The 27,641-nt window shown below is 35.1% G+C and overlaps 1 protein-coding gene across 2 annotated transcripts; it reads right to left on the bottom strand.

Annotated features, from left to right (window-relative positions):
- Positions 1 to 59: 59 nt before the first annotated feature.
- On the bottom strand, positions 60 to 27,550 carry LOC138317758 (glycogen synthase kinase-3 beta-like). 2 transcript variants are annotated; one of them, XM_069259638.1, is made up of 9 exons: positions 27,128 to 27,550; positions 13,885 to 14,075; positions 13,477 to 13,560; positions 12,240 to 12,350; positions 10,911 to 11,041; positions 10,540 to 10,646; positions 9,314 to 9,516; positions 5,004 to 5,190; positions 60 to 4,372 (listed from the first exon to the last, which is right to left on the bottom strand). In XM_069259638.1, exons 1-9 carry the CDS (start codon positions 27,213 to 27,215, stop codon positions 4,215 to 4,217), a joined length of 1,260 nt encoding a protein of 419 aa, XP_069115739.1. In that variant the 5' UTR covers positions 27,216 to 27,550; the 3' UTR covers positions 60 to 4,214. The 2 variants fall into 2 exon arrangements, with proteins under 2 accessions (XP_069115739.1, XP_069115740.1); XM_069259639.1 differs by having other exon boundaries at positions 9,323 to 9,516; positions 27,128 to 27,548.
- Between the last annotated feature and the right edge of the window lie 91 nt (positions 27,551 to 27,641).

The raw sequence follows: 27,641 nt of genomic DNA, 5'->3' as shown, positions 1-27,641 counted from the left end.
CTTTTTTGCTTGGAAAATAAAGGAAATGTATTCTTGGAGTAAAAATAATAATAAGTCTATTGAAATGTTTTTCTTCTTTTTATTTACAACTGTAGAATTATGACGACATATATATGTATGATGGCTGTGTGAACCCCTCACTGGTGCACTAAGGACCTTAGTACAGACTGTGGAGGGGCGAGGGTTGGATGAATTAGTTTGGTTTGATACCTAGTTAGCCTCTCAATGAAAAATCATAAAAAGTGATTAATTCACTCATATCCTATGTTTAAAAAATCACAATTCTCATAATGCATGAATTTTTTTTTTTTGAGAAGTGAAGGATAGGCTTGTAAAAAATCTGACTGTTCACAGACGTTTATTTTCTAAGCCCAGTAATACTACATTCACGTGTCCAACAGATTCTCATTCAAATACACAGCTGAAATAGATTAAAAAATTACTACAGACAGAGGGACACAAGGACATTCAAATGTTGGTGTTGACATACCACAACGAGCAATTGTTACATTAAACATTACCACAAAAGTTATCAGATCCTACTGCATAAGTTAGTCAATGCTGGGGCAAGAGTCCATCTCATTCATCAGTAAATTAGCCTATAAAGGTATTATTTGAGAGCACTTATAAATCATAAAATTACACTTTCACAAAACAAAATCGCTAGCAAAAAAAAAAAAAAAATCTGTGCTGAAAAATTTGTTCTTTTTACTCACTAAAGTAAAGCATGACTACTCGATATGAAATTCATTCAAAAATAAAAATTATCATACATTTATTAAAAGATTCACCTTTTATCTAATATTATTATTACATACTTCTGAAGACATATTGAAATGTGGTGTGATGTGTACTCAGTCTATGAATCTCAACACAAGTATGCTAGACTCATAAATTCTGCTGAAAAAACATCTGTACTGATTGGGCTATAGTTCAGGACACATTGCACGGCCAACAAATACACTAACAAAGTGTTAACTAATTGGCACCGGTGCATTACATGCACACAAACTATTTTCATGTTAGTTTTATACACTTTCAACTAGTAGTCTTCATGGAGTGATACAATTTTCCATTCCACAAATTCATGCATCATTATAACAAAGTGTCACATTTTCTTTATTGCAGAAAGAAAAGAAAAAAAAACTTATTTACTTGTCTTAAATATTATTTATAAAACAAAAAGAAAGTATTGTGACATGACACTGATCACTCTTCTACAGACAATCACTGGATCACATGATCTGTTAGTATGACTAAAAGCCACATAGTGCTGAGGATCGACAAAGACTATCACACCCCCTTCACACTTGGTGCTGAGGATTGACAAAGACTATACCCCCTTCACACATAGTGCTGAGGATTGACAAAGACTATCACAACCCCTTCACACATAGTGCTGAGGATCGACAAAGACTATCATACCCCCTTCACAAGGAGTGCTGAGGATTGACAATGACTATCACACCCCCTTCACACTTAGTGCTGAGGATCGACAGACTATCACACCCCCTTCACACATTGTGCTGAGGATCGACAAAGACTATCATACCCCCTTCACACATAGTGCTGAGGATTGACAAAGACTATCACACCCCCTTCACCCGAATGACACTCTTTAAAAATTCACACATACAAAAATTTACCATGCTAATCACATTAAATGCTTACTATTTAAAATGAAATAAATTGGTTTCACTCAACATTTCCCTTTTTAAATGAATTTCATTGGTTTAGATTTACCCAGCTGCTGAAGTAGCAACAATGTCCCTTTCCCCTGTATATGGCCTATAGCCATAAAGATACACAAGACATTAATATATTACTGGTAATTCATACAGTTGCGTGATACTGAGTGACAATGTACAGAATTACCGCCACATTTAATCTTCTCCTGGAATGGTCTCCTTGAAAGATACAAATTAACAATTATAATAAAAAAGAAAGTGAAAATTCTATAAAAAATGAAATAACAATGCCTCTATTTAAAACTTACCAAAATAAAAGTATTTCATTTAATATCAGCAACACATTTCTAAACAAAATAAAATAATTTTAATTTGGTAGAGTTTTGAAAATCTGCATCAAACTTTGTAAATTTCCTTTTCTATGGCCATGCATAAAACATCTTTCACTTTTACAGCACAATGAAATACTGATAGCACATGATACCAGTTCATGAATATTCATCAGCAGCAGTCAGCCTTTTAATATTTATGACAAGTATTAGCATGCATTTACGATCATCCAACATTTTGCTCTTCAAAATTCATTCTTTTTCTCTATGTAAAATATGCTACCTCCAAAGAACTTTTGTATTGGTGCAAAGAATGTCAATATGATACCTTGTAAATCTTTCTGAACACATGAGAAATTAAAGAATTGTTCACCTACGTAAAGAAAAAGAATCAACATTTAATTAGTAATTAGTTGGCACTATAAAAATTACATCAATGAATTAGTTTTACCCACTAGTCAAAAAATATCAGAATGTATTTCTTTAGCAATAAATTACTCAATCGGTGAAAATTCCAACTGGCATCAACAAGACTAACAGAATTTGAGAAAAAATTATGAAGTTTTATGATGGTAATCTATTCTGGAAACTTTTATTCCAATTCGTTTAACACTCATAACTCTAAGTTTAACTAGCTTTATTGAGTTATATGAATTGAATAAAAATGTGCACATCTGGTTTCATTAGATAAAATTTCATAAAATTGTTTTCTCTTAATACAATGGTGAATAAAATTTATCGATAAAAGACCATATAACAATTGAGAGAGTACAAATCTCACATCATGCACATTTTAAAAGTTCATTCTGTCATTATCAAGTTGTATAACTGAGCATGAACAAGAATGTTTCAATTAGGAACTACCACGAAATGGCTATAACTTTATAAATAGGTTCTAATTCAGTGCTTCAAGAAGCTGATATATTGCTTAGGATTATTCTAAAATTTTCTGTGTTGAAGGGGTAGGAGGCAGGTGTATTGAGATTTCCTCTAGCATTCCTCATACAGTCATGTTTGAATATGTAGTGGGCGATAGTACCACCCACACCTTGTACACAGACATTTTGGAACGTCCCATAGCTCATCTCCATCATGAGGAGTCTATATAAGCAGACTGCTATATACATTCATACACATTTATTAAAGCATTACTGACTAAAACCAATCAATGGCTTCACCAAAGATTTTCATAGTCTGCCAAAACAGACATAAAAATTCATAATTTAAAATTGACCCCTTCAAAACGTTCTCCGATCATTCAAGCACATACATCTTCCGAACTTTTCTCACTCGGACACACCTCTTACAGTCCACATGCACAGTTAAATTATGTCTTTATCTGAACTAGGATCTCATATAGAGACTAAACCTTCATCACAGGTGGTTAATTCTTAAATATATATGGTAAATGACTTTCCGCAAAAAACCTTTTGAATTCCTTAATTTCTACCAAATTATACACCTTCCCAGTAGTTACTAATCATCCCACCATACAATTACTAAGTGTATAATGGCCATACTGAAGAAATAAGCTTTTCTTTTGTCACTGAAAACACTGAATGCCAACACGAGGCATTTGTTCTTACACCAGCCAGCAGACACAAGTAGACTAACAACTTCTACACCTGGTGATCATATGGACCAGTAATCAGTCATTAAACAAATGGCAGATTCAGTAGTTACTTCTAAGTATCATCGGTACTCGTAACATATACTCTGTCACAAGGTAACACCTTCTTGGTTTATATGTAGTAGGGAGTCCATCTCTCCAGCTATACACATGTACAACTACATACAACATTTTTGTCAAAACACCACTGTTTTTGTCATTTATCAGCTACTTATAATTAAACAGGTTACGTCGATTCCATTCCGTACTGAAATATTGATACCTAGCAGAATGCATCCTTGAAAGAAATGATTGTTAGTCATCCCTGGCTGTCTTCTAGATTTTCTTCATGTCTTGTTGTGACGAAATGGCAGTTTTGCCTATCCACTTGTAAACCTGTTATCTGTCTCCTGACTACATGTCAGCCAACTCCCGGTCCACTCACTCTAGGTTGTTTCTGGGTCATCACTGTAGATTCTAACGGTTTATCTGTGGTTAAAGTTTAAATGTATCGTACCACAAACTTGACTCAATGTGAGACGAACACTTAAATATGATTACTTTGCAGTGTCTAGTAGAGAGCATTAGTTATGCGTTGCCGGCAGCTGCCGCCCCCTGAGTATCTGTGGCATCTCCTCCAGGATTTGCCACTCCAGTCTCGGGGGTTCCTCCCCCAGTTGTCGCATTTGTGCTACGGTAGTGTGGAGGTATGAGAACATTATTCAATGCAGGCTGAATTTGAATTTCTGTAAAATAAAAACAAAGGGCTTTGAAGTAATTACACAACGAAGCCAGCATCTTGTACATGAATCTGTCTTTCAATCTAAAGGCATATATTATACATCATACACTAGATATGAACTTCAAAATCTGTGAACGATTCCTTTTACTAAAATCCATATACTTTATATATCTTTTACCATAAAATATCTTCTTTATCCTTTATCTTTATACATCTATAGCTAGTAGAGACATGTCATGATGAGCTTTATACAGTAAAACATGTATATAAGAAACACCCTTATGACAACTTTGTGGTTATATCACATTAATTTTCATTTCCTGTCAAGGTTCCTATAAGTTGTCTGTTATGTATAAACAAACTATATATGTTTATCATAACAACATGATTTTTCGGACCCCAGATGTGTGTTTTACTTATAACTGTGTTTTACTGTTATAAATGTAATAGGAAATTTATTAATGACCATAAGACATCAATGATTGAGCATGACAAGGGGGGGGGGGGGGGGGGGGGGGGGATGAAATGGAACAGCCCTGGAAAATTTTACATGGCTCTCCTCTATTTAAAAAAAAAAATTGAAATTTAATTGTAGACAAATACCTGTAGACTTTTTTTGCCTATTAATTTCTTACCTTGCGGAGTAAAGTTGAATAAAGGCGGCAATTCTTTGCCACTGGGTAGTCGAGTGGAAGGTTTTCGTAGCTCATCAAAGAATGTGTGTGCACAAGCTTCAAGAGGACTGATCCTGGAGCCGGGAGTATACTCCAAAAGTCTACTGACCAGTTGTATGGCTTCAGATGGAGTGCGTGGTCGAAACACCTGTAATAAAGACAAATAGAGACAGGAGTCAAATCTATCTTTACCCAGAATGGAGGCTATCAGAAATCTAGAAACATAAACACACAAGTCATCTATTTTAACTCAAATAAAATATATAATGATTTTAAATGAGTGTTCATTACAAATGAGATTTTATGAAACGAGTCTTAGCTTTTATTTTTGCAAGACATAAAGAGCAAAAATTTTAACTTTGAGATGCTTTTCATAAAATATCATATGAAATGGACACGCATTTAAAATACTTTTTAACACATTACTACAACAACCTACATTTCAAAGAAATTCAACATCAAATTTTGTCACAAAAATCCATTGGAAGCCATTATTTAATGACTTTCTGAAATCCTGACATCATGTCATTGTTACTGATGTCAAGTCATCACATTAAATTTCAAGCTAATGAAAAAGATTACACAAGTAACTAGAAACCATGCGTATTGCGTTATAATGTTGTATATCAGCACATGGAATCAAATCTATCTTAACCCTCATAGCTTATATTAATACAGAATGGAAACTTATTTTTACTAAATACCGGTATGCTTTTAAAACTATTCTCATATTTAAGGCTACAGTAGTATGGATATTTGTTTCTATGATGAAAAAGGTAAAACTTCATTTTCCATTGGTCAACTTAAATATTTATCATTTATCAGTATGAACAAATGGTACTTTAACAGTTTCTTTCACAATAGCTGCCCATATGTAACATCATTATACATACATGTACCAGTAAATGTCTACCAGTATACCTGGAAATATGACAGATACAGGGGAGAGTTACTTCTCATACTAAAGGCTATATCGTTTGATTCACTGTTTTATTGGCTCTTATATATATATAACAGATATTAAGATTGCATACAAATTTTACTGGAATGTTTCATCCATTTGAATGGTTATATCATAGTGAAACCAGCTGACTGACTAATGGGATAAATCTCCAACCTATCCCAATAGTATGTGGTTAAGTTTACTTCAAAATATAGTCGTGACCAAAAAATACTTTGAATTAAAAAGATTTTTTGAGTTTGAATTAACAACGGATTTCAAAAACAACTCCTTTCATGGGTTAAGAATCTCTTTATGAGCAAAAGGGAGATCTATACAAGACTATAATAACAAGAGATCCCAGAGGGATCTTGGCGCCCACCAAAGAATGATCTATTTCTGACAAAGGAAAGATAGATCTTTTCTCTACTTTTTAAACTTTTTCAAACATACTACATATAAAATTTGAGACAGATCGCTTCAGTACCTTTTGAGAAATAGCAGTAACAAACTTCAACTATCAAAATCCAAGATGACTCCTTGGCGGCCATCTTGTTGATCAATCGGACCCAAATCACAATATGCACAACTAGGGCCCTAGGGGAACCTACATGTGAAATTTGAGAAAGATCCATTCAATACTTTCTGAGAAATAGCGATAACAATCTTTGAATATCAAAATCCAAGATGGCTGCCTGGCAGCAATCTTGTTGACCGATCGGTCCCAAATCACAATATGCACAACTAGGGCCCTAGGGGAACCTACATATGAATTTTGAGACAGATCCCTTCAGTACTTTCTGAGAAATAGCGATAACAAACTTTGAATAACAAAATCAAAGATGGCTGCCTGGCGGCCATCTTGTTGACCGATCGGTCCCAAAATGCAATATGCACAACAAGGTCCCTAGGGGAACCTAAATATGAAATTTGAGACAGATCCTTTCAGTGCTATCTGAGAAATAGCGATAACAAATTTTAACTATCAAAATCCAAGATGGCGGCCTGGCGGCCATCTTGTTCACCGATTGGTCCAAAAATACAATATGCACAACTAGGGCCCTAGGGGAATCTACATATTAAATTTAGAGAAAGATCCCTTCAGCACTTTTTGAGAAATGGGGATATCAAACCTTAACTATCAAAATCCAAGATGGCCACCTGGCGGCCATCTTGTTTTTTCTATCAGCCTCAAAATCTGTATGGCACAACAAGGGACCAAGGGGACACTCCATGTGAAGTTTGAACAAAATCCCTTCAGTAGTTCTCAAGAAATAATGATAACAACTTCAACTGCCAAAATCCAAGATGGCTGCCTGGCGGCCATCTTGTTTTTCCGATCAGCCTCAAAATCTGTATGGCACAACTAGGGACCAAGGGTAACCTCCATGTGAAGTTTGAACAAAATCCCTTCAGTAGTTATCAAGAAAAATCGATAACAAACTTCAACTGCCAAAATCAAAGATGGCTGCCTGGCGGCCATCTTGTTTTTCAGATCAGCCTCATAATCTGTATGGCACAAATATGGACCAAGGGGACACTCCATGTGAAGTTTGAACAAAATCCCTGCAGTACTTTTTAAGAAATAGTGATAACAAGCATTGTTTACGGACGGACGGCGGACGACGGACCACGTACGCAGGGCGATTTGAAAAGCCCACCATCTGATGATGGTGGGCTAAAAATCTCCTTTTTAGTACAAGGGAAATATTTACTAGACTATACTAATAGTAGACTGATCTGGACTAATTTTAAGTGCAGATTTAATTAGACTAACTGTAGTCTATGCTTGACTAACTGTAGACTGTTTTTGCTTCTAACACCTTGTGTAGTAATTAATAAATTCATACAAGTGTATGATCTAATCATGCAGTTTGTTAGTGTGATGACTTGCTGTTATGAATTTTGTTTTAAATATAGTACAAAGCCACACGGTCGTAATTTTGAAAATCATATTCCTTATTTTTTTGTTAATGACGAAAAACAGCCTTTTGCATAAATCATACAGTTTATATACATATATATCATTTCAAAATATCTTGACAGGAGAAGGGAAACAACAAGTAGAATATATAATATCACATATTGATATATGTAATTGGGTAAAAAAAACCCAAACAAAAACAATATTTACAAGAATAAGTTAAAGGTAATGATTATTTATAATTTAGCTAAGAGATTAAAATACTTGTCAACAGCTGAAATAATTAAATCCACGTTGTATATCCAGAGTTTATGATCGCTTACGATATCTACACCCCTGGAATATGTCATAGCAAAACTGAAGGCTCTGCGTGCGACATCAGATGTCCATAAACAGGAAGTTTGGTTCTTGGATGTACATCAAAAGAATCAAATAATAGTACATTATAAGGTTTTGAAATTGAGCATAATTCTCTATAAATCTTCAGTCACTGCAGGCCTGTGTTGGGTCAGTTCTTCTCTCCTGAACTGTCTTCAATTTTGCCACATGTTCAAAGGGTGTTGAGGTGTAAGTGATCATAACCCATCAGAGTTGAGGATGGGTTATTGAAGAATATGCAAAGTTGGTCTTAAAATTGGGACAGAGTTCAACAAACTAATATTTTAATTGAAATAAAACCAAGGTCCTGTTTTCACATATATGTGGAAAAAAAAAGGTAAAAAAAAAATCAACCATACACAAAAACTAAACTCTTACTAACGAAACAAAACAGAATGGAAAGTACACTCAACAATTGTGATGAAAAATCAATATTTAGTGAGAAATTATCTTCATCAACTCATCAAGTTAAAATATCCTTACTAATAGATCTGGTGAAATAAAATTCTTTTCAGACGGTTAACTTCAAACTGATTCTCCAAAATTCTTTTTAGAATTTATATATATCCTACTACCAACCATTTCACTAACTTAACGAACAGTAAATATTGAATTTCATAACTTTAGGCTGGTGACACTTTCCATTACTGTTTTCGCCAGTAGAACAGGGGAGGAAACAAAACAGTAAACACTATGGAGTATAGCGGACCTGTCCTTCACCATGCATGTCCATCACAAACCGTTCCACAAACACAGTTAGGTCGGGCAATGCCACAATAGTGCTAATAGTCAATGATCAAAAGTTCTCTTTCTCGTTTTTTAAACTGAACTTTTGGCCTGATTTTTTTTCCTTCTAAACTTTTAATTAAATGACTCTTCTTTTTTGGAAATCTAATTATCTTTTTTTTTACGTCATCAATGATTGACTAGCTGACACCAGGCAGACTCCCATCGGACTTTACCGTTGCAGGTGAACTGAAGGACTGTGAAATGTTCAGGTCTACGATACATTTGATTTTTAAAACTCACAGTAAGTACCTTTGACCAGGGATGAGCTCTGATTTGGGGAAATTTGAACTCTGTGTAATTAGGATTCATCTCGCGTATCTGTTCCCGTGTTGGTGTACCTAGAACCTTGATGATTTCTACTAGCTGGTCCACACCACTGTCACCAGGGAAAATTGGTTGTCCTAGCAACAGCTCGGCCAAAACACAGCCAGCTGACCACACGTCTGAAAATCAATATTGTGCCAATTTAAAAAAAAAAATCAAATTTAGATAGTCAAGTATCTACTTCTATAATCATAGACTCAAACCTCAAAGAATCCAATGATACTTAAGTGTACTTAACAGTCAAAGGAAGACATAATCAAGGATTAGAATTTCTTGTGGATGTGCTTTCACAATTGAGAGAAATGTACCTTCATTCTTGATTAAAACTTGAAAATCTGCTGAAATTCATAATAGTATGTGATGTGTTATATAGATTTCATATAGCCAGCAGTTTTAAATTTTTTTGTTTAAATAGCATACTTCATCAGATAGATTTCAATTATCAGCGTTTTAAATTATATAGTCTGTGGATAATTTGTAAGAAATTACAGTATGCATCATTCTCATGTTTGAAATAGGTGATGTACCTATATTAGATTAATGACACAAGGTCAAGACCTACATATGTCTATCAGACGTCTAATAGCAGATTTTAGCTGGAGAAAATCCAAGCAATTTAATGGTATAAATACTGTAGGGCTGGATCAATATATCGATATACCGATATGTAATCGGTTTTCACCAGTGTATCGAATATCGATGTTGTATATCGCTGTATCGTTTTACATCTCACCCTACTGTTTTTGTTATAGAAATAGGAAATTCCAAACAAAATTTATTCTAAAACATCATTCAAGTAAGAGCATTTCAATCAATTGGAAGTGTTTAAGGCATCTGTGTCACCTAGATGGATTAGAACTGCCTTTTCATGACTAAGAATACAAATTGACATAAATTTATTAACACAGATGATAAACCGAATCAAATGTTTGGTAGATTTTTTCCTGGTTATAAAATCAACTGAATTTGAAAAAGAGGTCCACTGTATCGTCAATACGTATCGTGTATTGTTTCAGTGTATTGTCAATACGTATTGTATCGTTTTAGACCTTCTAATACCCAGCCCTAAAATACTGTAGCTGATATTTACAGAAATGTGCAGCTTGATATTTTGATTACAAACCTGTTATAGTATCGCTTACCTATTTGACATGTATAGTCGGTAGCACCAAATATCAGCTCTGGTGCACGATAATATCGGGAACATATGTAAGAAACATTGGGCTCCCCACGAACTAAAACTTTAGCACTGAAATTCAAATCACATAATTTAATTTTTTAAACAAATAAAAGCACAGAGTACACACTAATTTAGAAATGTAACAAATATACAATCGAGTCTTCAAAGATTTTTATTGTGATTATTTTCTGAAAAAAAGATATTCAAATTTCTTCTCATTGAAGCAATAATGCTTGTTAACTTTGTGCATTATGAATATCATAACAAAGGTTGGTTCAGCTAGAACAGATGGTGATGGGGACATAGAACAATGAGACAGCGACCATTACATACCTTCCAAAATCACAGAGTTTCAGAATACCCGACTCTGGGTCCAGTAGTAGATTTTGTGGCTTGATATCACGATGACAAACTCCTTGACTATGAATGTATGCAAGGCTTCTAAATAACTGGTACATGTATAGCTGAAATAAGGTACATAAAGTCAAACTATAATTTAGGTATATATCTTTATCACATGATTAAAGTTCAATTGCACATTTTACTGAGAAGTCACCAAAAGTTTTCCAAGCTCAGTTTTTCTTACCAAATATCTATTTCAGTTCAGTTTATATCAATAGAGCATGTAACAAGAACATCTATAATTCTTGGTGGGTCAAAGATTTTTTTTTTTTTTAAATTTTAATATCTTAACTAAAAGATCATTAATTAAAGGCCCACTACCTTTTGGACACAACTTTTAATATCTAAAATGGAAATGTCAAACAAGATCCATAATTATGTAAACTTGCAAAAGTTAATACCATTCTGATACTACATGTATCATCACCATCTGAACAATTTAATTGAAATAAATAAAATGTTAATTTCCTAACGCATGCATGTCGTCTTATGTTTCTCGCCGTCGTTCTCATTACTGCGAGGTAGGTGAATATCACTGCGCTAGACGGCAAAACAGCGAAATGACTCTCCACTTGTATCATATATATGTGTGACAGCAGAATAAGGTAGTTATGTGATGATGAGGTAGATACTGTATGTTACAGACTTGTGTGACAGCAGAATAAGGTAGTTATGTGATGATGAGGTAGATACTGTATGTTACAGACTTGTGTGACAGCAGAATAAGGTAGTTATGAGATGATGAGGTAGATACTGTATGTTACAGACATGTGTGACAGCAGAATAAGGTAGTTATGTGATGATGAGGTAGATACTGTATGTTACAGACATGTGTGACAGCAGAATAAGGTAGTTATGTGATGATGAGTGAGGTAGATACTGTATGTTACAGACATGTGTGACAGCAGAATAAGGTAGTTATGTGATGATGAGGTAGATACTGTATGTTACAGACATGTGTGACAGCAGAATAAGGTAGTTATGTGATGATGAGGTAGATACTGTATGTTACAGACATGTGTGACAGCAGAATAAGGTAGTTATGTGATGATGAGGTAGATACTGTATGTTACAGACATGTGTGACAGCAGAATAAGGTAGTTATGTGATGATGAGGTAGATACTGTATGTTACAGACTTGTGTGACAGCAGAATAAGGTAGTTATGTGATGATGAGGTAGATACTGTATGTTACAGACATGTGTGACAGCAGAATAAGGTAGTTATGTGATGATGAGGTAGATACAGTATGTTACTTACTTTGATATATATAATGGGTATGGTTTGTTTGCTTTTACTGTAATGTCTGGCTACACGATAAACCGTCTCCGGGACATACTCCAGCACTAAATTCAAATAAACTTCGTCTTTCTGAAAACGTAAAAGTTTGGAATATAAAATCTGACCTCTGAAAAGTGAAAAATATCCTTACAACCATCAAAACAATGATGTTTTTTTAATATTAGAAACCATAAAATCAGAGTAACAAGTCTACAGATAACAACTGCTTTTTCATGTCCTTTTGATAAACTTTTTGATAAACCTTATAAAAATTGTTGATAATTCAAAATATTTTTCAACATGATGGAATTTTGCTGCACAAGGTTAATGGATGGTGGTGGTAATAAATAAAGAGAGAAATCATTATTGGCAGATAGAAGGGGAAAGCTAGCTGTGCAATGGCTGGAGTGACCCAGCTGTCAATAGTAATTCCTGACGTAATTAGATATTGATAAGATTAAAGGCTGATTGAGTTCTTACACTGTCAACTGAGAAATGCTGCTGAGTTCCTACGGTCTATTTTTAAATCAAACACTTATCTAATTTACTATTTCCTTTAATTTTAAGATTAAGAGGATAGCAGTGATCACCATTTTAAGAGAATTTCCCATCCCTGCGGTATATGAGCAAGAACAAAGAGGAGTAGGTCAAACCACAGAAAAATCAATACCAAGAAAGAGCAGGCTGGGAGCAATCTCTCCGGAGACATAGAACAATTTACGTACAAAACACCAGTATTGCAAAGACTGAAACCTTTAACATAACAACATATGGTCTCGGGACCCAAATTAGACCACATATCTACACTGGAAGCACCCCAGGAATCTCACTAATTGAAGCGCTTGTAGATAATCATTTGAATAAAATCATCTTTATAATTGCTTTCAAGAGTCTGACAGACCTTTCCTTACAGAGAACAAGTTGGTTTTATGGACAGTGACCTTTCTATCAGAAGTTATCACTTACAATATTTTTAATCAAAGACACATTCAATCCAACATATTCCAACAGCATACAGAGAGAGAAATCATTATTGTAAAATTCAAGACTCACATAATTTAGTGTTTTAATCAACCGTCTTATTTGAATTCAAATGATTTTACATCCTTACAATTGAAATTATAACTAGTACTGCTTTCATTGTTAGTGTTGAGAGTGGTTTGTCTTCAAACAAAAGTAAATATTGTATATCTGTTTATGACAACAATGAGCTTACCTTATCACCTGACGAATAAAAGAAAAATTTTAACAGGACAATATTCTGGTGTTCAAGCTTTCTCATTATCTGCAATTCTCGGTTCTGAAATTATAAATACAAATCAAAAGTGTAAGGATTTGAAGTCAGATTATCATAACTAAATGTTTATCTATAAGTTAATCTGTAGAACCCATGCCTTTGAGAAACAAACCTATACAGATTAGACTTGTTCAAACAAAACACTGTTCTCTTTAATGTCAGAATTTCAACCAAAAGGATTTACACACGTATACAGTGACAGTGACATTATGAAATTTGTATTAATACTTTCCTACCTTTCATCAAAATTTCAACTATGGGATACATATATATATATCATTATCAAATAAAGTCACAGTGTCACAAAAGACCAAGTTATATACTGACCTTAAAGCGCCTGTCCTGGAGAACTTTTTTAATGGCAACATGTTCCGAAGATTCGACTAGTTTGGCTTGGTACACAACCCCAAAGGAGCCATTACCAATGACTTTCGCGTCAGTGTAGGACACTTCTTGCGGGCGGTCAGGTCCTGTACCCGCCGTAGCCACCACAGTGGTTATCTTATTTCCATCTTTGCCTGAAACACAGTTAACTTATAAAGAACATATCTTGCAATATTAAACACTTCCAACACCTATAATACTTAAATTCAAATTCAGCACTTGATAAGGCAATGTTGTTTTTTATGTAAACTTAAAGAGATAAAAGGAATCTACAAATTGTATTTAAACATTTTTATTTTCTTATTCAAGAGAGAAATTTTAGGCAAGAGAATTCATTCTTTGTGGGTTCCACTACCTCTGAACGGTAAGATTTATCTCTGATCATATTGTCAGAGACTATGTACAGCTGTCAACCATTGGTAATTTTGTTTGGAATTGGTCAGTAAAGTCATTAGTTTTTCATCTGTTGGTCATTTTTAACTTGATTTATCCATAATGACAAGTATGGAGTAATGGAGTACGGTTAAAACGGCCCCACTGCAATAACGGCCCCAGTTAAAACGGCCCCAGTCGAAACGGCCTCACATTTATATAGGCAGATATAAGACAAAGCTTATGACGGAACACATTGAGATTAATTAAAAGTAAATGTAAATGAATGAACATGTTTTTTGTCTATCTTATTAAAGATGGTTGGTTAGGTTAATAATTTATACCTACATATACAGGTACAAGTAAATGATGTTGCAAATGATGATTTTTTTTAACGTCCACGATCTCCAGCAGCGTTTGACTTTAGTAGATCTAATAATTAAGTAAGAAATCAATTTGAAATGTCTTCAAAATACTTTTAGTATTGATTTCTCATCGATCCATGTATGCTTGAGACGAAGATAGCATTTAACATTTAACTTGCATTTAACTCGGAAATTACTTGTACTTGTTTAGTAGGAGTTTTTGATATTTTGACAAACGGAAAATACATGTATTGAGAATGCAGTTAAAGTAATAAATATATTCAAATCTTTAATTATTGCAAAATTTTTCAATATGTTCAGTGTGTTGATTATATACATTTGTCTTTTAAATGTTTACTGTAAAATATGTGGTAAGTTTTGCTTGTAACATTATCTTACAAAACGAATTACATGTAGCTCACATATCAGTATCTAAGAAATAACAAGAAATAGATTATCTTTCTCATTAATTAAATAGAAAACGTCCAAATGATAGTATGTGAAACATTTTGTTAAACTATTAGAAATCAAATGTACGTGTGTCAAAAATATAGTGAATTTGAGCAAATGTATTGTTCTTAGTTATGAAAGACGTTAAAATAAGTTTTAATTATGTGAATTATGATAACATGCACTGAAATTTCGAAGAGAACGGCTTGAGTTTTACATGAGTACAGTACGTATCACAGTTGAAATTCACAGGTAAAACACAGGTAAACCCAGGTTAACTTCTCTGAAATAGACTATAATCTTTGTCACAACATTCTGCTAATTATTAGATTATAAAAAGTGGGCAAATGGAGATACAGCCCTTTGGGTTTACAGCGACGATATACGCCACACTCACACAACTTTGATAAAAACATACATTCTTGATAAAATTGAAATGTATTGTAGTAGAGATCGAAAGAGAGCACAAAACTTGGTCTTATCATTAATTACAGTTATGTTCTTTTCTAGGGCTAATGAAATATAGTTACAAAGATTATTTTATTCTTCTATATTTTGTGCATTATGTAATTGAGCATTAAGTAATTGAACCAACTTAAACATGTTGGAATATCGGACAAAATATGGTTTTCTAATATGAAATCTTCATACACTTTGCACTTTTAAGGAAATAAAATCACCCTCACTATCGTTATTGCAAAATGCAATATTCTCTGATTTCTTCTCCTTTCTATATATATTTACACCTCATGCAGATAACCGAGATGTATGCAATAACAAGATGTTTGTATGAAGTTAATTCGAAAGTATTTCCAGCAAAAGCCATCTGTATTAAAGTGTTTTTTTTTACCGAGGCTATGGAAAAATAAAAATAAAGCTTGACCCACAGTCCGTTCTAAACACGTATATTTCATTGACTATATTAAAAGACTTAATGTACATATCGCTAGAACCGTGACCAATTTCACGGCTATTTGCGTCCAATTTGATCATTCGTTGATCTAATAATAAAATATCAGAAACAAAGGTATCCATAATTTAACATTTGTTCTGCCAAAGAAATGTTTTACAGAGGTGTATAATTTACAATGTAGTGTTGTTAGAATAAACAGTTTCCAATTTGAAAAAAATACGTTGTACAAAAGAAAGAACAAAACAGAGCAAGAAAACCTATCAAAGATATTAAACAATTTCACTGTAACAAGCATTGTAGAATATCTAGGTATAAATTCTACATGTATAATGAAATGATTAGTTACAAATTAGTGCCGTCAAGGATTTATATGTCTCATATACATGTACATCCTTGGTGCCGTGTTTCGTATTTTCTATCATTATAATGTACAAGACAATATATAAATTCTTTTAAATAAAATAAACAAAATCAACGCTGAATATAAGTTGAAATAAACATATGTTCCCTTTTTAAACATTTTTTGTAACGGGGCCGTTTTGACTGGGGCCGTTATTGCAGTGGGGCCGTTCTGACTGGGGCCGTTTTTACAGTGGGGCCGTTTTAACTGGGATTCTGGAGTAATGACCACTAGAAAACAAACAGGACACTAGAACAGTCAGATTCTCCCACAAACGTTGATGTGAAAATTGTTAAGAAAATGTAATTTCCTAGCTGTGTGATCACTGGGTTCAGTGATCCGCTGTCAGGAGAGTCTGGGTCCAAGTCACAAGTAAACCAAGGATTGATTAAAAAGTCTACTCGCATCTCAATTTCCTCGCATTGTAAGCTACTTGTATGCATATTGTTCAGGCTTTTTATTGCCTTATCAGCCTCCACAGGTAATTGTCTTATTGTTATTCATCAGATTGTAATGGTTGATGGGTTTATTTTTGTTCTACCATTAAAACCTTTACATCAGCACACCCTTAATACAATGGCATTTAATTAAGACATTCAGTTAATAACCTCAAGAGAATGAAATCTGATGAGAAGTAAAGCAGTAAAGAAATAGCTATTTATTGGAAGCTGCTGTAGAAGAATTTGGTTAAATATGGTCAAAAATATTTTGAAACAACTGTAGAGCTCTATTATATTTTTAGATTAAAGCATATATATAGAAGATGGAGAATTAAAACTATTATATATAATATTTATTAATGGAAGTCTAGATCTATGAAATATACTAATCTTAAGCTTGTTGTAAATGAATTGCCCACTCTTCCATTTGACCACTGATTAATCATGGATAAACATTTCGTAATATAATATTAAGTAATTAATCATTACAAATAATTACCACGGTTATATGCAGTACACATATAATTACAAAGTCAACAAAAAATAGATTTTCTGTATGGCCTTACTTTGACTGCATCTAATTAGGATTGTGGATATATAGAACACCATGGGTGTTATATATATATATATATATTATATATATATATAAGATACTTTTCCTCGGATAAATTGGGATTCTCTCACTCTCTGTATTCCAAATTTGCATATATATTACAGAATTATCTACACTTGTGGGTATACGTAGGTATTGATTATGACGTCATACGTTTCGGACAAAACGACGTGAATTGCGCTTACAAAATAATGACGTAACAATTGATACCTACCCGCAGGGGAGCTAACTCTGTAATATGCAAAGACGGAATAATTCAATTGAGGGCCTTATCATTTTCTTAAAATATGCTTAAAGAGATATGGGGAATTGAAGGCGTAAATTTATCCAAGCACAGCTGCCTTACATTAGTTTGAATTATGGAATCAATGAATGACGTTTTTCGACAGTCTACATTAATATTCTAATTGGACCATAGTCACATGATATTACACTAGTATAGTGCTCATTAGCTAGTAAAGCATCGAATTTATTATAATCAATTAGAAAGGGTGTCTGCATGTGGTGCAGTTCATAATTACCATAATATTAAAAGGGTCCACTCTGCAGGTATTAAATTCACCAAAAGGCGCCCTTATAGGAGTTTTTAGGTTTTATCAAACGGACTATAATTTTAAAGTTAATGCAAGTAGTCTACAGTTCAAATGAGTTAACAAATGAAGTTTTGCAAGATGACCAAGTTGGCATAAAGTAACCAAGTTGGGTTACATCAAGACATCTGTCATGCAAAGCAAGCACAAAACTAGCTTGGCTAGCCTCAAACCGATACACACAAGGCAAAACGTCCACCCCATTATATAACATTCTAAGGACTGTCCTTCAAACTGTTAGTTTAATGTTCTTTTAACAGCCAGGGTTATTCAAGGACGTACATGTACCAGGTTTGTTGGTGGCCATGGAGAAAAACAATACAAGGAGAAAAACCACTGACTGGCAGTCAGTACCTGGCACCTGCCTCAAATGGGATTCAGGCTCATGACCCAAAGGTGGAGGGCTTGTGGTGACGTACATGTTGGGGAATCTTTACTACTATGCCACCATGCCCATCACCCTCACCCCCTTGTATCATTTCAAAATTAATTGTAATAATACTGCAGGACTTGAAATGTGCAGTTAGGGATCAATCTAGCTCTGATTTACTACTGTTTATGGGTAGTTTCCCCTCAAGGAATGAATTCCCCTATTTGAAGCTAAAAATGCTTTATAACAAGATTTCCCCTATGACTTACTTTTCATAAATCTTTTTTTAGATTTTTGTTTACCAATCTCTTAATATTTATCATACAGCTGCATATTTTATGATAAACTCAAATTTTTCATTATTAAGCTTATAATTATTCTTGCTTTACTAAATCTAAATAATTAAATTAGTTGTCTTACAGTTCCTTTTCCTGAAAATGAATATAATTTTGGATAAAAATAAGAAGAGTCGAATTCTTCTACATTTGCCAAACTTTTCCCTATTTTGACAAGAGATCCCAGAGGGATCTTGGCGCCCACCAAAGATTGATCTATGTCTGACAAATGAAAGAGGGATCTTTTCTCTGCTTTTCAAACTTACACTTCTTTTTTCTGCTTTTCAAACTTTAAACTATCAAAATCCAAGATGGTGGTCGCAAAATGCAATAGGCAGAACTAGGGTCCTAGAGGAACCTACATATGATATTTGAGAACAATCCCTTCAATACTTTCTGAGAAATAGCGGTAACAAACTTTAACTATCAAAATCCAAGATGGCCACCAGTCGGCCATCTTGTTGACCGATCAGTCCCAAAATGTAATATGCACAACTGGGGTCCTAGGGGAACCTACATATGAAATTTGAGAAAGATCCCTTCAGTGCTTTCTGAAAAATAGCGGTAACAAACTTTAACTATCAAAATCCAAGATGGCTACCTGGCGGCCATCTTGTTGACCGATCAGTCCCAAAATGCAATATGCACAACTGGGGTCCTAGGGGAACCTACATATGAAATTTGAGAAAGATCCCTTCAGTGCTTTCTGAGAAATAGTGGTAACAAACTTTAACTATCAAAATCCAAGATGGCTACCTGGCGGCCATCTTGTTGACTGATCAGTCCCAAAATGCAATATGCACTACTAGGGTCCTACGGGAACCTACATGTGAAATTTGAGAACAATCCCTTCAATACTTTCTGAGAAATAGCCGTAACAAACTTTAACTATCAAAATCCAAGATGGCTGCTGGTCGGCCATCTTGTTGACCGATCAGTCCCAAAATGCAATATGCACAACTGGGGTCCTAGGGGAACCTAAATATGAAATTTGAGAAAGATCCCTTAAGTACTTTCTGAGAATTAGCGGTAACAAACTTTAACTATCAAAATCCAAGATGGCAGCTGGTCGGCCATCTTGTTGACCGATCAGTCCCAAAATGCAATATGCACAACTAGGGTCCTACGGGAACCTACATATGAAATTTGAGAAAGATCCCTTCAATACTTTATGAGAAATAGCGGTAACAAACTTTAACTATCAAAATCCAAGATGGCTGCCTGGCGGCCATCTTGTTGACCGATCAGTCCCAAAATGCAATATGCACAACTAGGGTCCTAGGGGAACCTACATATGAAATTTGAGAAAGATCCCTTCAGTGCTTTCTGAGAAATAGCGGTAACAAACTTTAACTATCAAATTCCAAGATGGCTACCTGGCGGCCATCTTGTTGACCGATCAGTCCCAAAATGCAATATGCACAACTAGGGTCCTAGAGGAACCTACATATGAAATTTGAGAAAGATCCCTTAAGTACTTTCTGAGAAATAGCGGTAACAAACTTTAAAGATGCTCCACCGCTGACAAATGGTATTTTTTCACTATAAAAAACAGGAGCAGACGATTTAGTATTTTTCTCCAGTTACAAAAGTAACTTACTTTACACCATCACCACCATTGAAAAGTTTGAGCTTCTAATTTTACTTCAAGTTAAAAATATGAAAAATAATTAATTGCATCCCGAAAAAATTCCGTGACACTATATCCTATATGGAATGAAGTACTGATTGCGCATGCACCAAACGCGAAATAAATTATTTTATATTATTTTTTGTGTTAATTAGGCATATATATATACGATTAAACACCAATTATTGTTCAAATGATTAACATCATTTATGCTCTGTCGGCGGTGGAGCATCTTTAACTATCAAAATCCAAGATGGCTGCCTGGCGGCCATCTTGTTGACTGATCAGTCCCAAAATACAATATGCACAACTAGGGTCCTAGGGGAACCTACATATGAAATTTGAGAAAGATCCCTTCAGCACTTTTAGAGAAATAGCGGTAACAAGAATTGTTGACGGACGGACGGACGGAAGGACGGACGGACGGACGGACGGACGGACGACGGACCACGGACGAAAGGCCGATTTGAATAGCCCACCATCTGATGATGGTGGGCTAAAAAAGGGTAGTTTCAAAACCTAGATTGATCCCTGGCAGTTACCAGGGCTGCAATGATACATCTAAGCCACCTTACGATACATATCACGGTATTCACTAATGATACAATACATTTAGATATGATACAACGAAATTATAGACATAGATGGCCTGGACACTGAGTCCTCGTTACTGTCGCCCGAAATGTCATGGTTTTTTCCCCCCAAGTAAATGGCCATACTTAACGTGTTTCCTGACTTACAACTGACGTCTGTAAAACAAATTTGACATGAGCAATTTTTTTTTGTCTTAAGCAGACACTCCAAACCTGAAATGTTATCAAACCAGGGTTTTTGCCAGCTATTTTGGAAAAAGGACCCTGAGCAAAAATTAGGAAAATATTTACAGTGTTTTTAAAAAATTGGGAAATTATCATCATCATTTCAAATTAAGTCTGACTCAAAATATTCATTAACTATTGAGTCAGTGTTCAGTAATAAAAAAAATGATAAATTTATCATTTTAATTATTTTTGATGCTGTACATGTAATTTATATTGCATGTTAAAGATACTCCACCGCTGACAAACAGTATTTGTTCTCTATCAAAAAGAAAAGAGCAGACGAATTAGTATTTTTTGTTCAGTTACAAAAGTTGCTTTCTGTACACCATTAAAAAGTTTGAGCTTCTACTTTTACTTCAAGATAACAAGAGATCCCAGAGGGATCTTGGCGCCCACCAAAGAATGATCTATGTCTGACAATGGAAAGAGGGATCTTTTCCCTGCTTTTCAAACTTTTTCAAACACGACTACACATAAAATTTGAGACAGATCGCTGCAGTACTTTCTAAGAAATAGTGGTAACAAACTTCAACAATGAAATCCAAGATGGCGGCCGTGCAGCCATCTTGTTGACCTATCAGTAACAAAATGCAATATGCACAACTAAGGCCCTAAGGGAACCTACATATAAAATTTGAGAGACATCCTTTCAGTACCTTTTTTAGAAATAGCAATAACAAACTTTAACTATCAATATCCAAGATGGCTGCCAGACGGCCATCTTGTTGACTGATTGGTCCCAAAACGCAATATGCATAACTAGGGCCCTAGGGGAACCTATGTATGGAATTTGCTTGAGATCTCTTCAATAATTTCTGAGAAATAGTGGTAACAAACTTCCACTACCAAAATCCAAGATGGCCGTCTGTCTTGTTGACAATTCAGTATCAAAACACAATATGCACAACTAGGTCCCTAGGGGAACCTAAATGTGAAATTTGAGAAAGATCCCTTTTGTACTTTCTCAGAAATTGCGGGTAACAAACTTTAACTATCAAAATACAAGATGGCCGCCTGGCAGCCATCTTGTTCACCGATCGGTCCCAAAATGCAATATGCACAACTAGGGCCCTAGGGGAACCTATATATGACATTTGAGATAGATCCCTTTAGTACTTTCTGAGAAATAGCAATAACAAACTTTAACTATCAAAATCCAAGATGGTCGCCTGGCAGCCATCTTGTTGACCGATCAGTCCCAAAATGCAATATGCACAACTAGGGCCCTAGGGGAACCTACATATGAAATTTGAGAAAGATCCCTTCAGTACTTTCTGAGAAATAGCGGTAACAAACTTTAATTATCAAAATCCAAGATGGCCACGTGTCCGCCATCTTGTTGACCGATCGGTCCCAAAATGCAATATGCACAACTAGGGCCCTAGGGGAACCTGCATATGAAATTTGAGAAAGATCCCTTTAGTACTTTCTGAGAAATAGCGGTAACAAACTTTAACTATCAAAATCCAAGATGGCCGCCTGTCGGCCATCTTGTTGACCGATTGGTCCCAAAACGCAATATGCACAACTAGGGTCCGAGGGGAACCTACATATGAAATGTGAGAAAGATCCCTTCAGTACTTTCTGAGAAATAGCGGTAACAAACTTTAACTATCAAAATCCAAGATGGCCGCCTGTCGGCCATCTTGTTCGCCGATCGGTCCCAAAATGCAATATGCACAACTAGGGTCCTAGGGGAACCTACATATGAAATTTGAGAAAGATCCCTTCTGTACTTTCTGAGAAATAGCGGTAACAAACTTTAACTATCAAAATCCAAGATGGCCGCCTGTCGGCCATCTTGTTGACCGATCGGTCCCAAAATGCAATATGCACAACTAGGGCCATAGGGGAACCTACATATGAAATTTGAAAAAGATCCCTTTAGTACTTTCTGAGAAATAGCGGTAACAAGAATTGTTAACGGACGGACGGACGGAAGGACGGACGGACGGAAGGACGGACGGACGACGGACCACGGACGAAAGGCGATTTGAATAGCCCACCATCTGATGATGGTGGGCTAAAAATATGAAAACAATTAATTGCATCCCCAAAAAATATCTGTGGCACTAAGTCATATCGAATGAAGTACTTACTGATTGTGCAAGCACAAAAAACAAAATAAATTATTTTATATTATTTTTTGTGAAAATGAGACATATACATACACGATTAAACACAAATTATAGTTCAAATAATGAGTATTGTTTATGCTTTGTCGGCCATGGAGCGTCCAAAATAAAACACTATGAATATACAAATGTAACTGATCAATGCAGAAATTATGGTAAAATGCAAATACATTAGGCCTATGTAAATTGTCAAAGACGTTTGAAAATGAAACATACTACATGTATACACAAACTACAATGTATGGATTCAAACAAAATTTTTAATTTACAACCGATTACCACATTGAAAGTCGGCCACGTGCCAAAAAATACCAACTGACAGCTGGACCAAGATATTGTGCCTGAGGTGTTAATTAATTGGTGATTGCCATTTACAATCCTATTTTTATGTCTGGTTGATGTTTTGCGTCCGTACTCCGGTTAGTTTTCCTGCGCTCTCGGCCAGCCGACTCACCTGTCATAGCCCCCATTTTTCAGGTGCGTTTGATTGCAAGGTCCAAAAAGTTGTGGAACTTGAAATCACTGAAATTGGGACGCTTCCGCGAACATAAACTATTAAAAAAGGATGTTCCCCATGTGGAATTGACTCATACAGGACATTATATATTAATAACTGATACCAGAGGTATATTGAGACATCATTTGCGGTTTTAACTTTATGCCATGATTGGGGAAATAGTGACTAGAGCTGTTATCGTAGAGAAAATATGCATCGCGATATCGTCAAAATTTGACGATATCGTCACGATAATATCGCGATTTTTGCCCAGTGAAATATAAAAGAAATTTATGGAAATATAAGTCATGTTTGGGGGACCAATCATGAAAGTACAATATAGAGTGTAATTTGTAAATAAATAAAGTGAAACATTCATCAAAACTAGGGCTGTCACGGGTACTAAATTTTGTCCCTGGGTACCCGAATTTTAGTACCCGACCCGTACCCGGGTACTCGACACAGATCTACTGCTTTTGTAACAAATTGGGTTACGTTGTGTTTGTTGTTTGGAAAGATTGGTTGATCGACGGAGATTCGATGAAATCATATGTGAGTTCAGTAAAGATAGCTTCAGTCGTTAAGTGTCTACTTCATTTCTATTTGACTTTCATAATTGCTAATGAGCTGCCGTAAAGTGTCAGTCTAGCCAGCGTGTCTGTAGCTATACCAGTCCCAGAGGAAATGTTTTTGCACATGCGCAACAGGAAGTACTACATTCGGACGGTCTCTTGTGTTATCTGATATGACTATAGTGTGACCTATTTAAGTGCACATGTCCGTCAATTAGATTGTTCTCGCATCAAAAGACGGTAATGAGAATTAAAATGTATTGAAAAGATAAGGTTTCATCCTTGGTGAGTGAAAACAAATACAAATTAGTTGGAGTTTGTAATACTTTTAATATAAGTTCTAGACTTGTTTACGTACATCCAGACGAATTGTCCTATTTTGACGGGTACCCGGGTACACATTTTTTGACCCGGTTACATCCCCAACCCGACCCGTAACCGGGTACTCATAACAACCCTAATCAAAACAAACGTTTATTTGTGATACTTTTAATTAGATGTTTGTTTACAAGTCAATCAGATTCTGTCTGTGTCCGACAGTGCAATGTTTTTGTTTCCTTTCCAACTAACACATGATGGGTTACGGCTGACGACGATATCGTAGATATAATTTTTTTAACGATATCGTCGTCTCTTCTCTACAATCGTGATATATCGCGATGCCGATATATGATAACAGCTCTAATAGTGACTGATTTTGGAAAATACAGTGCTATTTTTCAATTGGCAATATGGGTCTGTTTACCAGACCCTATAACGGCCTGGCAAAAACCCTGCATACAGGCACCATGAAGGATGTTTAAGGGGCAATTCAATCTCTTTCAAATCTACTACAGCGATAGTTATTGGCTAACTGTTGTCTAAAGAACCAATCATATTTTGCGTTGTATACCTTACGTACTCTGGAAGTTGCAGGTAAAACTATAAGCTGAATTGAACTGAAATATGTGCAAAAGCTAAATTGAACTGAAATATGTGCAAAATGTATCATGATCCGAAGCAATATTTTGTTGTTTTAGATGCACTGCAGTGTATCTTTACAGTCCTAGCAAAATTTTACATTATCAATGGCTTGTCATTTCACATCAAACATTAGTACACAGGGTTTGCATTTATATTTCAAGATAGCCCTGGACATGGGTAATTAGGGCTGGGTAATGGAAGGTCTAAAACGATACGATACATATTGACAATACTAGATGGTGAACAAAATCAAATTTTTGGTATGTTTTTGCCAGGTTATAGAATATTTTATCAAAATTGTCTTTTATCGTCACAATATTCAAAACACAATGGTCAACTGAATTTGAAAAAAGAGGTCCAGTATATCGTCAATATGTATCGTGTATTGTTTCAGTGTATAATTGATCTGTGTTGATTAATTTCTGTCATTTCCTATTTTTAGTCATGAAACAACATTTCTAATCCATTTAGGTGACACAGATACTTTAAACACTTCCTTTTGATTGAAATGGTCTTACTTGAATGATATTTTAGAATAAATTTTGTTTGAATTTCCTCTTTCTAAAATGAAAAAAAGTAGGTTGGGTTGTTAAAACGATACAGCGATATACAGGATGTTTGCGTATCGATATTTGATACGCTTTTGAAAATCGATATGTATCGATATATTGATCCAGCCCTATGGGTAATAGTAATTTTACATTGGCAATAGAAGAAATATTTTCTATGCAATGAATATTATAATTTCTACCTCAAATGAACCTGGGACAAAAATACTTGATGTTACTGTTTATATAAAAGACAATTAAGATCTATAAACTGCACTCTGATTGCATGGTGACAGGTTCTTTTGCTGTAACTAAATACTGTCTGCCAAATGCGGGGTTGTTTCACCCTAAATCTGAATTTTGGGGTTAAATATTAGTGTTTGTTTCTATTACATTTCAGTATGCTGCTAAAACAGAAATCAGTGTTGGTGTTGCTTTTCAGTTTGATTCCCACAGGCAATTAATGTACATGTTGTTTTTAGCTAAATTGGAATTAATATTTTTGAAGGGTTTTGATAAACCTTGGATAATTTTGAATGTGATATCAGTGTATATGAAAAGTGCATTTACTATTTTTAAAGTAAAATTTGAAATACCCTTTGATAGCTAACACAAAAAAGGCAAAACAATTAGGACAAACAGGAGCAGGGCAAAATAACTTGGGGCGCTATGAGTCTACACCAGATATGTATTTTATGTCTAGTGTCTGATCACAAGTGTTGTTCACAAATTAGGAATCAATTATCTTTCGGGGTTTTTTGGCGACTGTCGTGTCAAAATTACTATCCTGTCAAGGCTCATTTTCATTGACAACATCAAGCTATCACAAATTCACAACTAAGAAAGAACAAGAGTGTATTTGATAAAGCATACCATGTAAAACAAACCTAAAAGTTTGACTTCTAAATAATTATGATAAATATGATAAGAGCTGGTTACCATGTACACACTGCCATGTCATTTAAACAGAGGGTGGTCAAAACAAAATAACGGTTTCACATTCAGTATAATACATATTGCTATATCTCGAGCTTCAAAGAAGAGATTGTGTTATACTAATGAGGGAAACAGACAAATTACGGATATCTTTTTCAACCATTCTCGACAACAGGCGGTCGCCATCTTGTTTCCGTGACCCATTTATATGCTACTGATGTAGAATTGATCACTTACTGAACCCTGTTTTCACCCCTCCAAATGAGGCATGAGCACCACTTTTTCCAGCATCGGTTATGGAAGTTGTCCTTGGACGACCACTCATAATTATATGTAGTCTTAAGTCATCAAGAGAGAGTACATTTATTTAGTTCCAAGGCCACAATATTACATCTCCCAATGGCGCTCGCGTAAAATTCCGTCGGACAAAATGCCAAGAAACCTGTCGCAGAATCAGCGTTGGTGAGGGTTCAGAACAATTAAAGGTCCGAATAATAGTGAAGGGGGGTGTTGTAAGTCCTCCAAAGACATGAATAACAGTTTGATGTTCAAATCCTTCACATCTATTCACTATTTTTCCCGTGTAACCATACAATGGTATGCAAATTTGGTTTCCAATGGCTGATCTGCTGTGACGGATGAGCTATCTCCGAGACTTATTCGTGAATGTGCGGTGGTGAAAAGAGACCAATCAAACGCGTTTATTATATGGCGGAAGTTCTCGAACGCTGCTCGGTTGTTTCCGCAAATC

Source organism: Argopecten irradians, chromosome 3 (genome assembly GCF_041381155.1).
Source record: "Argopecten irradians isolate NY chromosome 3, Ai_NY, whole genome shotgun sequence".
NCBI classification, from domain to species: Eukaryota; Metazoa; Mollusca; class Bivalvia; order Pectinida; family Pectinidae; genus Argopecten; species Argopecten irradians.
Note: the sequence above shows the minus strand (reverse complement) of the source record. Positions and strands in the feature narration are given on the sequence as shown.